General features: G+C 39.9%; 2 protein-coding genes across 3 annotated transcripts in view; one reads left to right on the forward strand and one right to left on the reverse strand.

Moving 5' to 3' along the window:
* Positions 1–4,930, forward strand: part of si:ch211-106h11.3 (CCN family member 1) — a 19,008-nt gene extending 14,078 nt beyond the window's left edge. For both annotated transcript variants that reach the window (XM_017717316.2, XM_017717317.2), the window contains exon 5: positions 2,094–4,930. In XM_017717316.2, coding sequence (XP_017572805.1) covers positions 2,094–2,399 — 306 coding nt within the window. In that variant the 3' untranslated portion in view covers positions 2,400–4,930. The remainder of the gene's footprint in view (positions 1–2,093) is intronic.
* On the reverse strand, positions 4,684–16,075 carry ddx39ab (DEAD (Asp-Glu-Ala-Asp) box polypeptide 39Ab). The gene is made up of 10 exons (XM_017717315.1): positions 15,987–16,075; positions 14,191–14,399; positions 12,933–13,060; positions 12,335–12,611; positions 11,336–11,454; positions 10,571–10,702; positions 10,031–10,140; positions 9,042–9,186; positions 7,797–7,944; positions 4,684–5,764 (listed from the first exon to the last, which is right to left on the reverse strand). The coding sequence occupies exons 2-10, from the start codon at positions 14,396–14,398 to the stop codon at positions 5,748–5,750; spliced, it is 1,284 nt and encodes a 427-aa protein (XP_017572804.1). The 5' UTR covers position 14,399; positions 15,987–16,075; the 3' UTR covers positions 4,684–5,747.
* Between the last annotated feature and the right edge of the window lie 946 nt (positions 16,076–17,021).

A 17,021-nucleotide genomic window follows, 5' to 3' on the forward strand; every position in this document is an offset into this window, starting at 1 on the left:
TGCTCCTCACAATCCAAATAATAACAAACACATTCAATGTTGTTGAGGTCTGGACTCTTTGATGGTCAGCTCAACACCAGCAGCTTCTTTGTTTGATTTGCAGATTTTCTTCTTTTTTCTGTTTCCTTTTGCCAATAATGGTGTCTTGCCAGCTACACATCCTTTTAGAGTCATAGAGCCTGTTTACACCTTGCATGGTCATGTGTTTCGTGTCCGGGTCATATCTGGATTCCTTTTAAACTTTTCACTAAAATGTGTACCCAGTTTGGTATTTTTCCAGTTCTGGGAACTCTTGTTTTTTAACTTATTTACTTTGTAGATTAGTACTTTATGGCCATTTTGTTTGGAATTAAATAACTGAAGTGTGGTCTCTGATTTTTGCACAGTACTGTATATATTCTGTAGTCTGCTATACTGAAACTCTTTTGGGCCAAAGCTGGTTTAAACATCTGAAAGGTTTGAGTGCTGATGGATGATGACATTATAAAGAGGGGATAAAATGAGTGGGCCTTGGCACTGATTCTAAAGTTGTTGTTTGGAAAGCATGATGGCAAGATCGTAGCAGCTTTCTTTACATGTTAAGTTCTTGCAAGCAGACAAAGAAAATGTTCTTTTGTTTAAATGTTTTAAAAAAACTAAGTGTCCCCAGATGTGTTGATGGGCAGTGAAATAAATAACTGGAACAGGATGCAGCTCTACAGAGTTACAGTAATACACCCATCTTCATCTTATTAACTAATTACCAAACCTTGGACTCAAACCAATCTTGTTGGAAACAATTTGATGTAGTTGAGTATTTTATGTAACTACATCTCAACTTTGGAGCACTTATCTGAAATGGTGGGGGTTGGTAAGGTCAGGGCTATATTAATAGTTGACAGGTATAAATATAATAAAAGTCAACAACCTGTCATTCATACCTATGCAGCTTGTTTGGATTTCACAGTGGTGCTATTGGATTTATTTAGAAACGAGGGCTTTATTTTACCTGGTTAACCAAGGACAAATTCTTATTTACAATAGCAGCCTGACAAACAGGAAGGACCAAACTGGGATGTAAGTCCCAGCCAATGTATCATTCTTGTATATTGTGTTTGTTTTTAGAAACACATCCACTTCTAAAGTCTAAAAGTACAGTGAAGAAATATTTCTGTTCTCGTTTTTCTCTCAATTTGTAGCACTGTATAGTTTTCTTATTATTATTATTATTGTGGGATACAGTAATACACAGTCAGAGACCACCCTTTATTTATTTGTTTGTCAGACAAAACAGTCATTAAGTACAATGTATGCATTTTTCAGGAGCTATTTCTGAGATTAGATACAAGATAATCCACTTTCATAAGGAAGGAGAAAGTCAAAGGAAAACAAGTTAAAAAACAGGATTAAAAAAATGAGTTAAAAAGAGTTTTAAAAAATGATCAAGTAAATGTTGCCAACAACTGTGCAATCATCTCCGAGAGATGAGTTTTTGTCCATCCTTTCTCTGTGAGAAGACAACACTGTGGGTCTGAAAGGATGTGTAGCTGTCAAGAATCTAGAACTAGACAAAAAAATAAAAATTTTAAACCTAACAAGGAAGCTGTTGATGTTCTCTGAACAATGGCCTGACCACCCCAATGCCCAGACCTCAACAGCACTGAATATGTTTGGAATTACTTGGATGATTAGAAGCAGAAACTTTGGAGGTGCTGAAAATTATCCCCACCTTTCTTTGAAAAACAGACCCTAAGTCTCCTTACAACACTTAAAAGATATAATGAACACCCTAAATATCAAACTATTATATTTACTTGTTGAAGGTTCTGTGTCATTTTTATGTCAAATAAATGTTTTTTTCCCTGACATGTTGAAAATGAAATAACTTGCATTTGCAAACAAATGAATGGTAGTCCCTCAAATTTGCACAGCACTGTACATAAGCCTACCTAACATTTAGATTCACGAAGGTATGAATAACGTATTGTTGTTACCCCCGAAAAAAACTTAAAACATTGAATAAAACATTACTAATAAGTGATTCCAATCTTTTCAGCAGTGTAACACTGAAGTGGGCACTAATCTCTCCTATTTTCTGCTATTTGCGTTAACAGAAAGGACGGAAATGTTCCCGTACCCAGAAGTCTCCAGAGCCCCTGCGCCTTCATTATGCAGGCTGCCGCAGTTCGCGCCTCTACCGACCCAACTACTGTGGTGTGTGCCGGGATGGCCGCTGCTGCTCCCCACGCCGCACCCGGACTGCCTCTGTGTCTTTCACCTGCCTGGATGGCGAGAACTTCGAGAGAGCTGTCATGTTCATCCAGTCCTGCAAGTGCAGTGACCAGTGCAGCCACCTGAATGAGGCCTCCCTGCCTCCCCAGCATTGGCTCTACGGTGACACGCACAAGTTCATTGACTAGTGCGGCTAATCGAAGGACCCCATTCCCATTTCCCCCGAAGCCAATGCCCACTAGAATAGTGTTATCAAATGTAACTCTGAGTAGATGCTAGACCAAGGGCCTTCGTTTGTAAAAACCTAAGAGAAGGTCTCAGTTGGAGAACAAGGAAGAAGCATAGAGTAGATCCTGATGACGATTGCTGGTTGTGGACTAGCTCTTGAGTGCTGGCTGTACAGCAACGCAGAGTTCTGTCAACAAGTGCCGCCACTTCTAAAACACCTCGTCCTCCCCTTTCCCTGCAAAACTCAATCCCCACTAGAGTACTATTTTCAAATGTAAGCCTGGGTAAACGCCAGCCCAAAAGCCTAGTATTACCTTAATTCTTAAAACCCAACACAACAAGTGAAAGAAGTGTCAGGTGGCAGCTATCAGGCCTTCAAATGTATTTACAAAGGGTATAAACTTACAAGGTTTACCAACAAGGAGACAGAAAGTAGAAAGCAGGTTTACATTGACTTCTACTTAAACATGTGCAACTCATGGACATGAGCAAACTCCAAGACTCCCTAATGAATGGCAAGAGGAAAAACCATGCTTATATATATTCTTAGATGCTGTAACCACTTCGGTTACAAGCGTAGACCCCGTTTCATCATTACTGTTATGTTCATTGGTAAAGGATTTGATGGTAGATGACCATGTCTTGTATGTGTTCTTCCCAAAATGGAAACGTCTTCACCACAGGAAGTGGAAATCAGAAATGGCTCAGAATTGAGTCAGATAAAAGTCAACACTGATAAAGCTGACTAGCTGGTGGACTACCGTGAGAATCTTACATTCAAGCAGACTGTAATCGTGTGGCAGATGTCTAAACAGCAGAACTGTGCTCCTTTCAAGATAGGAAAACCTTTGGAATGGGAAATATGCTTGTCGAGACTGGGACAATAGACAAGACAAAAGAATAACACAGGGATCATGGAATCAACCAGCCATAGTCCTGTAGACTCTATAAAGAGCTTTTCCTTTTCTAATAAAACATGTTGATGGTATTTATTGTGCTGGTGTATGAGATGAATGTCAGGCCATTCGCCAGTCAGTGGGATGAAGCTTGTGCTTCAAGTGGGGCCAGCGACAAAGGGTAACTTGCTGGATTCTGGGACTTGAAACAGACGTGTTTCCCCACAGTAGAAGAAAGTGGCTTTGCTCCATGTGAACTTGACCTTGACCCTGATCGTGGTGGCAAAGCCACCAGTTCTTCCTTTGAGCCTGAGGATACAGTCAAGGAAAGAGGCCTGTGTTCTTTGCCAAGGGCCACAGTATTCTGGCGTCGATACGGCGAGTCACTAACTCTGAGCAAATTACAATTCTGCCTTCTGGGAGAAGCGAGGAACCCAGCAACCCTCTGGTTTTGCTGTAAAAATATGTTTAAAACGCCTGGTGTAAGAAGTAAACATGTAATTTGAAAGTGATGGGTGGGACTCCTCTCAATCTTGGCTCTCGATTTGGTCTGTAATCTAGCAAGTGATGCCTCAAGCTCAGCCAGACGAGACTCGTGCTCATGTGTCTTTATGATGTCTGTGGTCCCCATTTCGGCCTCCTGACTCCGATATACAAGATGATGGAGGTGACATCACCCTCGTTATGCAGACCAAAGCCAGCACACAACAAAGGGCATGAGGATTAGAGCCGAAACTAGGAGTCTCATGAGTGTGCCACATGCAGCCCAGCCCTGACAGGCTGAGCTTGGAGAACATCAATTTTGTACGTTTGGCAAATTAGTTGTACAAAACTATTCAGTACCATGTTGACATTTAAGATTGCAGGCATGGTTACATAGAAAAAGAACTTAAGGTTTTATGGTATTGTAGCTATTTTTAAATGTGCACCTTACAATGCTTTGAACAGTAACTCATGCATTTATAAATCTGGTGGCACAAAATGAACTGAAATAACTTGGATTCCTTTGTGGCTGAGAAAGTAATTAATTACTTAGGCTACATGCTAGGTATGATCATCCTTAACATGCTTGTTTTAAATTCATTTCAGTACAGTTGTTCATGTAGGAGACATTATCTTCCTTCACAATAGGCATTTTATTCATGAATATAACAATATGGAAATAGGAGTTTTAGAAGAAAACGCTCACAAGACCTTTGTTTACAGAATGTTTTGTCGGGCATTTTTGTACTAGAAAATCATTTTGCAGTTTTTAAAAATGTCTTCATACTTTATATAAGCAAAGCAACAGAAACACATTTTAATTACTTTTTTAAAAGGATATTAAAAAGGACACAGACCCCGTTGATTGATTTTGGACAAAGTATATGAACATTGCAAGCAACTGTTAGACACTGAACAGAATGCCACAAATAAAGAACTCAAAAGTCTGAAAACTAATCATTTTAATGAATAAAAGACTGTATAGTGTGGTTTCCTCGTTGTGGAAGTTCCTTTACACAAACACAGCTTGGACTTTGCCTAATGCAGCTTTGTCACGCTGTCAAACCTATTCCATTTAAAAAGGAGGACAAAAAAAAAAAAAAAAAAAAAAAGTGTAAAATGTACAAAATGAAAAATTCACTCGACCAATGATGCCAAACATTACTGAACAAATCTCATGGACTGTACAGGAATAAGTTCTGAAAAAACATCACAGCACAAAGATGTGTCTCTTTGAACATGTCCATTAATAGTTAGGATGACCGCTGCACCTCTCATTGGGAATTTTGGCCCAGAGCTGTTTCGGGGATGGAAGGACAAGCGCACCTGCTCCACAAAGCCAAGGCAGGCATTACACTGAGGTCTTTGTCAGGCCTTAAGCAAAGCCACACTAATGGGATATTTATTTGTGCTATTCAGCAAAGCCTTTTAATCTACTGATTCCTATAAAAACAAATGGTCGAGGCAGAGGACAGACAGAGAAAGCCATCATTAGAGCTGAAGCAGTGTGGGCTTCCTTTAGCATAAGAATATCAGAGGTGAATTAGGATTATCAGTACACTATTCATGAGGGGTCCAAGCACCAAAGGTTTTGGACTTCCATGATATTGGTTTCTTGCCGCAAATTCACAAGGGGGCATTAATTCACTTAAAATGCTGACCAGACAAACAAAAGCAAGCAGGTAAACAGCAAACACAAACAAGTAACTGTATAAAAGTTTTAATTTCAATTAAAAAAAAAAAAAAAATCCAGACTCAGACAAAAGCAGACTCCCCTCCATTCCATAAAGAAACAGTAATATTAAAACCACATTGAGGTGCAGAGCTTTAAAATCGGCAGAGATTGGAGAGAACTCCACCATTAGCCTAGGCAAAAAACAAAAACATGTTCGTCTGTAAGCTAGCCGTCCTTTGGCACGGTTTGAGGGCTCATCTTGACTGTTCAACTGCAGGAAGAAAAGAAAGGAGAAATGTTACTTCACATTTTTTGCACAGCTTTGTTCTCACAGTGCTTCATACTAGACCCCATGGGTCAAACAAGGCCTGTCAGTGTCCTATCCAAGACGAAAAAGTACTTTCATTTTCTATTATTAGCATGTTTAACAATGTGCTGCACTACAGTCCCCAGCATGCACTGCAATGTAATGTGCTCTGATTCTTCTACCCCAACATCAATCTATAGGACATCAGTTACACCTCAACACAGTCATATTCAGTTCAACCAAACATTAGCTCAGCAGCTTGGCAATTGAGCCCAAGTCTTAATGAACTTGCAGCAAGAAAGGATGCCAGGTGTTAGGTTTAAGGCCGAGCACGTGGGAACATTTACATTCTGAATATTTAGAGTGTCCATGTAATATTTCAAGGTCTACTACAAGGGACTTTTACTGCTGAAGTATCTGAATGAACAAAGGCCAGTTCGGCACACCATTAGTCAAAAATCAGAGAAAAACATTTCTTCTCTGGCCCACAGATTTGAGGAGAATTTTTAAATGTGGCCCTTTTATTGGCTGAGTTTGACATTCCTGCACCAGGCTATATGCACTCCAGCATACCGCAGCTGGGACTACCAAGGGTGTGATCCAACTCTGTCACCGTAGGTTTCTCCACAAATCCACCAAGACATTTGCGGCTGTAGTTGGCCACTCGCTCAGCGGATTATTTCATTAGTCTGACCAGCTGAGAGACATTTATTCCACTAGTTGTCCCTTTACAGCCGTTTTAAAGACAGCCATTACCTGTAGTTTTCTAACATTTGTTCTTGAGAATTTGCAATTTGCTTGACATATCAGACCAATGTGCCATTGGGCACTCGCTGAAAACGATGCAGTTACAACATTGTAGCATACATGGAAGTGGCAGAGCAATCTGATTTAAAAGTGGTTTCCCTCCATGCTCACATAAACTGTAAACATGCGTGCCGTGCAGGTTTCCAAATCTAACCATGCCCCCAGATGGTTATCTGAAAATGAGAGACCATCTGGCAGAGATGACTGAAAGCAGGAGAAATTCCAATAGATGTAAACATAATGGGGGAAGAGGGAAAGAGTCTTGCACAAGAAACTCAACTGCTTGATTAAGGTCTGTTTACACAAGCAACAATCATGCAATATTATTACCATTCACCAAACACTTAATGATGTCAACTCTTGTGCTGTCACTTCCCTGGAACTATGTTTAAAATTGACTTATGCGATTGGGGGTTGTCAATCTGTGGACATTTGTAGTCAATTATCAAATGTAAATCAACTTTACATACAATATTTATAAGCAGAGAATGGAATAATCATCAACTGCTGAAGAACATTGTGTTTGGATAATGACATCTTGCTTAAGAGTGCCCTAAAACTATGCATGCCTGGGCCATTATGGAACTGCATTGTTCGTGTACAGTCAATACAGAGCTTTATGGAAATAGCCTGGAGACCTTTACAGACATTGCTGGAGATGACATGCTGATTTTGTTTACACATGACCCTAGTCTCACAGGACCAAACATAATCTTGTGCTTAGCATCTGGGAACAACCATTAGAAATAAATGTAGGTGGGCTATATGTGGGTGACTTAAGGTGGCAATAATCTGATTGTGAAATTTCTAAAGCAATGCAGCACTAAATCCAATCCAGCTCAGGAAAACCTTTAAGAGCTACCCTAGATATATTTTTTAAATCCCCCAAAAATCCTTACATTTAGCATGTATGTGTACTGCATATAAAGAGAACACATTACACTCAGTTAAAATGAACACAACCTCTTATAACACAAAAAGTGTTTGAACTCCAGATGTTATTTCAGGGCTGGTTGTAGAGGATTCTTGTCTGTGAGGGATTTACACACAACCCAGCACCAAAAGTTGACCCTAAAAGTTAGGAGTCAACTTCCAGACCTGTGAATCTAATATGACCCCCAAAAGGAGAAACGTTATTACATTTATTAAAAGGTTTGTAAAAGCACCCAGAGAAAGTGAAAAATCTTACTGTAAGTGGAGATGTCAATCTCATCTGGTAGCTCGGCCACATTGACCTCAAAGCGGTCCTGCACATCGTTCAGAGTCTTGGCATCAGTCTCATCAGACACAAAGGTTACGGCAAGACCTTTTGTGCCAAAACGACCAGCACGGGCAACCTATGGTGAGGGCAGAAATGAGGGGCGAAAAAAATAAATAAATCAAACACCAGCTCAAAAACTACTTTGCAGTGGAAAAATAAATAAATAAATAAAAAGCACAGCTACACACAAGTGGGTGAGGGAAGTTGTCCGTCCTTAAGTTTCAGACTGAAAATGAAAACCGGAGCCCATATTTTGTCCCAGTTTACTCTCATTAGACAAAACTGTTAAATTTTGCAAACCTCTAGTTTAAGAAAACTGGGCGCAATGCAAAACAGCTTTATTAAAAAAATAGGACTGCTGAGTAAAGTCTACAGACTTGGCACAAAATAAAAATGCAAATCAGTGATTTCCTTCTGCTAGCAAGTGCATTTAAGTCATTTGCTTGATCTGAAAAGGCTTGATTAAACTTATAAAGTTGTTTATCGGTTGAATGATGTTAATGGGGGGCACGATGCAGGTACTCCAGACGAGGGACAAAATTCTTATTTAAGGCATTGTTCACATTACAAGCCTAAGAGCTCAAATCCAATTTTTGCTCATATCCAAGCATTTGCACTTGAGTGTAGACATTCATAATGGTAAATGACTTGAACCCATCAGTAATTTGAATGAATCCAAGTCCTGAAACGACCCACATACACACATCCTAAATCAATATCATCACTTGAGTGAACCACAAATTATGAACAAACAATTCAGCAGATCCAGCCTTTGTTGCAAAGATAATTTGCTCTGAACTGCTCTCAGCTGCTTATCATCAGAGCAAGACAAAAAAAAAAAAAAAAAAAAAAAAAAAAGTGTCCGATATATTGCTTTTGCAGTGTTTACTGGCCTCAACCTCAAGCTAGGCATTGTTGCCACAGTGACACTAAATGATGGAGGACCAGTGAGGTGAAAAAATAAAATTAAAACCCACAACACACAAAAACTCTGATCTGACCGTTCTTATTAATGCTGCATGGATATTGGGTGTGTCCACACAGCTCTGAAACTATAAGGGGTCATGTTGATTCACTTAAACTATGTGAATGTAACCTTATAGATAAAGCAATAGTTTTGTTCCAGTTCATTATCCATGTTCCATCTCTTCCATAAATAAATAGCAAGCGCACCCTATGCAGATAGGTGTCGGAGTCTTCTGGCATATCATAGTTGAAGACGATGTTAACTCTTTCAATGTCCATCCCTCTGCCAAACAGATTTGTAGCCACTAGGATCCTTCTCTGAAAGTCTTTAAACTGTTGGTAGCGGGACAGCCTGAGAACAAAAGAAAACACAAATAAGTTGCTCCAAGTTGCAATAGTTAGGACTTAATAGTTTCCATCATCAGCCACATCTGTCTCTGCAAGCTGATATGTTGACTGGCTGGTCGTAATAAACGCACTGCAATTATCCCCCCCCCCAGTGGAACGTATCGTGGTATAAACAAAGCTGGAAACTATCAATGTCTCTGATGGAAGACACAATGGAGAGTTAAACCTTCATGTAGAGTGTGGCACAAGTGAAGGCAAGGCAAGTAATGATTTTAAAGGGAATAAGGGTGGTCTTACATGGCTTAAACACATGATGTGGCAATATACTGTGCTGCTACGCCACCTAGTGTTGACCAAGTTCGTCCAAAAAAAGTGGGAAACACATGTACGAGATACTGAGAAGTAAAGAATGCTGGAAAGTGTTAGTTTAAAGCTCCTGTCATGTAAAACTCTACAAAAAGTTCCAATAAATAAATAATTTCTACGGTGGCATACATGCTTCACTATAGAACAGCAGTTGGGGGGGGGGCTTTTTTCCTGTATTCCACTGCTGCAAGATCCTCAACTAGCTTAGAACAGCAGGTTCTCTGTCTGAATATAATAACAGAAGGTTAAACAGCCAGCCTGAATGTGGCACCCACTCATCCTTTTGTCTAGGGTGGTGACACATCAAGGCTATTTCTGTACAGTGACCTAGAAATTGTGGTTGTTAATCGTATACTTTTTTATTTACTTTCAGGAGCCTCTAGACAGCATACAGCACAAAAAAAAAAAAAAAAAAAAAAAAAAAAACCACCACACATACAGCTGGTTGACATGCCACAGTATGTACTGCGCAGGTCCCTTACCGCTCCTCCTGGGCCATGCCTCTGTGGATGGCAATAGCAGGGAAATTTTGCTCCACCAGCAGCTGAGACAGAGCCACGCAGCGCTGTACTGATTTCACAAATATCACCACCTGTCAGCAAAGACAGAAATTGCAATCAACTCAAAACTTCACCCAGCAAGAGAGCGCAAAACCTGACAATACTAAAAGCACAAATTAGGCGAACTGGCTGTTAGCACCACTGGACAGGGTGGAAAAACCAGATCAACACAACATAGCAGCTGTGCACCAAGAGAACACGTCAGCACAAAATTGTAACGTTGCCAACAATGACAGTTTGTTCCTCTACAATCTGTTTAAGTCCTAAAAAATGAAAGACCTGTATGTGGCCCGTACTTTAGTTCTTTACTCTCAAAATAAGCAAGGAGATGATCACATGCCATTTAATAGCTAGTCCTCATTAGCACTATGGACATCAGACAGTGTCTGCGATTCACTGTTACGCATATGCATTTTCCAGTCAAGTACCCCTTTACAGTGTTTCCCCGCCCCCTTTACGTACCTGATTAAACTCAAGGACATCAAGTAGGTCGAAAAGCTTTCGGTTCTTTTCACTGTCTTTCAGTTTGCAGTAGTATTGCTGCAGGCCGTGTAGAGTCAGCTTTGTCTCATCATCCACAAACACCTCCATTGGCTGAGGAGGTCAAGAGGAGGGGGGGAAAGGCAATCATACAAAGGGCTAAGAGTATTGATGCATCAGTATCATAATTATTTAAATCTGCACTTTCACTTGAAAAGGTGCTGGCTAAGAAACGGCAAAACTCGTTAAGAACTAGCCAGGGTTTTCACCGGCTTGAGAAACGCACAATTATGTAACTGGATCAGGGCACGCCTAGACTTACATCCAAGCATGTCAAAACTGACACCACTTTCAAATGCATTTTTTAGTCTGTATATGTTTTTACACACACACATACATATATGAGTCATCTGAACTTGTTCTGAGGAACCTTAATTAAAACATGGGGAAATTTTTTTAATAATGGGCGAAAAAAAGGGTACCTTAACCCCTATAAACATCAAAGGGAGAGATACTGCCCCATCCCACAATAGCTATCATTCACCAGCACCTTGTCATAGCAAACAGAATAAATGCAGCGCTAGGCAGTTATTTCATAGCCTTTATTGGTCAGCTAAAATTATACATTAGGACAAAGCACTGTGATCTATTTTTTAGTTTGAATTACAGGGAAATAATGGTTTAAACCCATACACTACTCATATTGAATCAACCAAGAAGAAGTGTTGTTCGAACTTGAACACTCACGTCCTGCATGAACTTGCGGCAGACTGGCCGGATCTCTTTGCTGAGGGTGGCGCTGAACATCATAACCTGCTTCTCATGAGGGGTGAGCCTGAAAATGTCTTGCACGTCACGTCTCATATCTAAGAGAAAGAGAAATTAAGCATCACAGATTGAGTGACTCAGGCATGGCAATCAAAGCAAATGATGCTTAATAACAGGTTATTACAGCAGTAATAAAGGTCAAAACTTGTATGTATAGAGCCAAGTGTGCATGGAGGAAAATGCAACACTTGTGTAGTTGAACAGGTTCAAAAAGAACATGCTTTTGGTTACATTCCTGCAGCATCGTCATCTGACGTATTCCAATATTCATCCAGAAGACCGTTTTTGTATCATCAAAGTAAATGATTGTTTTAAAAATGTAAAAATAAATAAATAAAAGTAACCAGGTGTTTTCAGATTGTGTTGTACAAGTAATTTCAACATGTTTTTACTTTACCCATCATTATATCTGTAATATAGCATAAACAGATCACAGCAAGAACTAGCAAGGCTTCAGTCTCCACATGGAGGGGTTAATTTTAACAATGTTGTAATTAAGACGCTCAAAATAAGAGGTCTTTATGCACCTTTATAATCAAGTTTTTTTTTTAACATTTTTATTCATACTGGCTTCATCACTATATCCCATGTCCATTTACTAGCCTCACACGTCATTAAGGACTACCTTGTTATATTACACAGAAATATTCACCTTCATAAATGATTTCCTGCAACAATACGACATCCTGGACTAAACAGGATTTTAAAACGTAAAATCACCATTGGCATTTAAGTTTAGTCCAAGACAAGACTAGAAATCAAGTCTGGAAACCCATAATGTTGTTTAGGATTGTTGTAAGTGTCCTGTGAATTTATGGCTTTTCTCAGCATGAGATTTTCACAGTTCTGTTTTGTACCATCCAATTTCCCAAAAGCACCCCAACAACAGTGTTAAATCAGAAACACTGCAACACTCACCAAGCTGTTCCAGCATCTTATCACATTCATCAAGGACAAAGTGCTTGACGTTTTTGAGGCTGAGGGTTTTGTTGCGTACAAGAGCTAGGATTCGGCCAGGTGTGCCCACCACAATGTGAGGACAGTTTTTCTTCAGCACCTCCTCGTCCTTCTTGATGGACAGGCCGCCAAAAAACACCGCAGCCTTGACAGTGGGCATGTACTTGGAGAAGCGCTCATATTCTTTGCTGATCTGGAAGGCCAGCTCACGTGTGTGGCACATGACCAACACAGACACCTGATTGGGTTAGAAGAGAAGGAAGAAAAACACTTATGTGGATGGACTGTATGCTGTGGAATCCACACATACAGTTAAAGACCCTGCCAACCGTTAGATTAGAGCTAATTTTCTCAATGCATCGTAAGCAGTGATAAATGCATAGACTTGCAAATAATTTAGGCTGCACATTTACACAGTGCTGTCAACAAGCTACCAAACTAAAACAAGCACTGACTATATTTTTTGCTCTTTTCCCTCCATAATTCATGTTGGAGACCTATGGACAACAGATCCCTGTACTGAGACTCTATAATTAAATGTTTCAAATAGAAGACACACCTGTCCATCCACAGGCTCTATCTGCTGCAGAGTGGCCAGCACAAACACAGCTGTCTTTCCCATACCAGACTTGGCCTGGCACAAGATGTCCATACCCAGAATGGCTTGTGGAATGCATTCGTGCTGCACTGAAATACAAATATCACAGACCACATGAAGTACGTTTTCATAATGTGCAGAAGAGCTCACCAACACAAACAGCTGAACATATTTTAAAACCCTCATTAACTTTGAACATGTACATCATTATACGAGCAGAATCTCAGTGGTCAAACACTTGAATGCAGCATCCCAAACTTCTGATTGGTGCTGCAACATGTTTAAAGGGCAGTGGTGAGTGTTGCTTGTTTACAAGAGCTTGAGCTGTTTCTACTGGCTATTGGGAGCTGCCAAGTATTGACAACCAAGATGAAAGACAGATAAGCCAGTTTGGCCACTTAAGCCTTGACCAAAAGTACATGTGTTTGTTTTATATACAAAAACAAAATTGTAGACAATGGTATGAAAACTGAATATCATGGTTATCAGTATTACTGCAATTTTGTTAAAATATGCTGAAAGTGGTCAAAAACTACTGATACACAAACGGAAGTCATTTCACCATTTTTTTTTTGAAAAATCAACACTATGCACTTTCTGTATGTTTAAAACCTAAAATAATATAGCCAAAACCTCATTTAAACAAACTATATCGACTGTGCAGTAACATTAAAGGCAGCACCATATGGTCATAAGAGGTTCAAACATGAGCGTTCAAATGTGTTTTAAATGTTAATTCAATATTTTTAAACTGCTTCCCACAATAAGCTTTAATATGAAATCGTTTTTTAATATGAAGCGGAAGCCGGATTCCTATTTGCTAGGTTCTTTTTCAAATCTTCCCGTTCCACCTTAAATGGTGCAGCAGTTACATTCTGGCACCTAAGGCATTATAATAACTGATGCCTGGCTTTCTGCTATATGTGTAGAATACTGTGCAACGCTGTGCCTACTGCAAAGATTTCTTTAGCCATGTGTTAATACTGATTTGACTTTTTTTTTTTCCCTGTCTAAAATATTGGTGTAACTGTAAAAGACACTGCATATTTATTTCACCCCCAACTACCCTCAAAGTGTTTATTTTATCTAGTCTTCTAATCTTGAGCCAAATCACCAACAACAAAAGGCACAACTAACAAAGCCTACAAGTAATCTTGGTCAGATATCATCTCTTGAATGACAAGTGAATTAAAGAGTTAAAGAAGTGTGTCAGCCATACCCTCTGATGGATGCTCAAAACCACAGTCCACAATAGCTCTCAGGAGCTCAGGTTTGAGCAGGAAGTCTCTGAAGCCAGAGCTGTGGATGGACACATAGGAACCCTTCACCTCCTTCTTCCCTGCTGGTGTGGCGCTCTCTGGGGCTGCCTGCGGCTCTTCATCCTCCTCATAGTCCAACAGCTCATTATCAACGTCGTTCTCAGCCATGCTGGAAAATCACGTGTGGGAAAAGTGAAGTGGAAGTCAGTATTTGAGAACAGGTCACACCTGATGCCCTACAGTCTAGACCATTTCGCTCTCAGCTCATTAAGCCTAAGATACTCAGTGAAACAATGCATTTAAATCTAAAAACTCAGGGACTATAATGAATGCAATGGAAGGGGAATCAGTATCAAAATCCATCAAACATCTGCCAAGACAGGAGTCAAAAATAAGATATTTAGCCGTTTTTACAGTGCATAGCCAGATGGACTCGTAGGCATCACTTCACACAAAATAAACACACAGTTACAGATATACTAACCACGCTTTACAGACTAGATTGTTAAGAACGACAATTTAGTTTCTCAAATGAATTCAACATTTTATCTCGACTCCCATTGCCTGATTCAGTACACTGTTGTTCCCCATTGTTCCCATAATCCCACAGCAGTTTCATGACCATTGGGCCATATTTCAATAACAAAATGTCCTAAAAGTAAATAGCTACGTGATTTTCAGTTAATGATGTGTACCTTGCATGTCCACTTCTGAGGTTAAGTCATCCCTCAAAAGTGTTTACTAATGCTCAGGCTAACAACCAGCTCATCGTAGTGATTTATCAGTCTACTCAGACTTTAGAAGGAACTTGGGTGTTTATGAAAAATACATTTTAAAAAGGTTTTAACATACTGTGTGCTAATTTTAAAATGTTAAACACTTTGTGTTTTAAGATTACTGAGTATGTATTCTAAAAGCACTCCTAAAAAAGTAAAAAGCAGCTGTATTCTGAATACTTTACCTTTACAAAACACAACTTCGACTGAATACAGATACTTTCAGTATTCTGAATATGTATTCCCAGTACCTGTATTCCATTACTTCCCCAACTCTGAGTTACGGAAAGTTTTGCATGCATCACGAAATTTTAGTGACAATCAAGCCGATGTTAAGTCACGACTCTTCGTGTTTTCCTGCATCAGCTGGTCGTGACTGAGTTTGCCCGCGTTACATAAGTAAAACCGAAATTGTGGGTGAACTCGCTCAAGCTAAGACCACATAATTATAAAGAACGTTTCTATGTACAAGCTGACCACTTCACGCGACTCCTGACTGCCAAATTCGCTATGAAACGACACAACTAGCGAAGTTACTCTGCTTAAAACTCGTCGCAAGAACAATGGCTCCCATCTTCATTCAAAGGCCCCCTCGGCAATGCTAATGCTAACCGGCACTGCACCTCACAGCTCATTCGGCGCATCACTCCTTCAGTCTTTTAATAACACGACACTATATACGACTTGCAAACAACTTACTCCAACATATTAAACGTCACACATCAACATGCAAAACAACATCATTCCTAAGCTAGCTCACCTAGCTAACTAGTTCAGCATGCAACCGCGCTTGAGCTAGGCTACTTAGCATAGCTTGCTACCTAGCTGACCAACGACAGTCAATAGTAGCCGTAATTACCTTTATATACTTACATCAGCCACGAGTAATTATTCTGCAACCATTCGTACGCACTCTGACCCAAATAGCAATAAATAAGTTAGCCTATCTCGCTTAAAATGATAAATAAAGCCCTTCTTACCTTACAGTGATATTAACGGAGAGGAAGGTTACCGCTGCTAGCGCCACATGGAGGGGCCTCAGGTTTATACTTCAGCCCAGAAAGCCCACCTCCTCCAAAAGTAGCAACGTGATTGGGCTACTTAGCACAAAAATTCGTCGCAGATACGCTTCTGATTGGTTGCTGTGTTCTGTCATTCACTTATGCACAAACACCCGCCTCCTCAATAAAAAAAGCAATGTGATTGGATGACTCGGCCGTCCACATGGAAACGGCTTTTACAGCGACATTCGTGATTGGTTGTTTGAATTTGTCACTCATCACTGTACAAACGAAATCCGTTCGAAGCTAGGCGGGCATTTTGTGAAAGGCGCTAGGAAGTAGAGACGTTTTAATTTCGTGTACATAACGAATCTGAAGTGAACTTTATATATAGGCGACGCTTGCAAGCCCTTACGATTATTGAAAGTCACACGTTTCTGTGTGATTTTGAATTGGGTCTTCACTTAACATTTATCGACCCTTGCCACACATAACTAGGAGCTCACGTGCCTTAAACAGAGGCATAATCAATAGGTAGCTATTCAGAAAAATAAATCTTCTGTGGTATCTGTGACTAAGGGTGTTCCACAAGGCTCAGTTTTAGGTCCACTGCTCTTTAAACTGCCACTTGGGCAAATAATATGCCTTCATGGTTTAAGTTTTAATACTTTTTAAAGTATCCATGACATAAAGTTATGGATGAGTTTGAACTTTTTAAAACTGAATGCTAGCAAAACTGAGTTGCTTTTAATTGGCTCAAAGTCACATATCTAGCTCTTCTGTCCTTGGCATCAATATCGATGGGATTCTAGCAACATCTTCTCCCCATGTCTGCAACTTCTGAGTTATCTTTGACCCTACACTCTATTTTGACATCCACATCAATCCCGTTGATATGACAGCATTTTCCCATCTTCGCAATATTTCTCGCCTCTGTCTATTTCTCAGCCACGTCAATGTAGGTAACATTGTGTTAGTCAAACACTTGTGTATGCATTAGTGACATCATGACTG

This window comes from Pygocentrus nattereri, chromosome 1, assembly GCF_015220715.1.
Source record: "Pygocentrus nattereri isolate fPygNat1 chromosome 1, fPygNat1.pri, whole genome shotgun sequence".
Taxonomy (NCBI): Eukaryota; Metazoa; Chordata; class Actinopteri; order Characiformes; family Serrasalmidae; genus Pygocentrus; species Pygocentrus nattereri.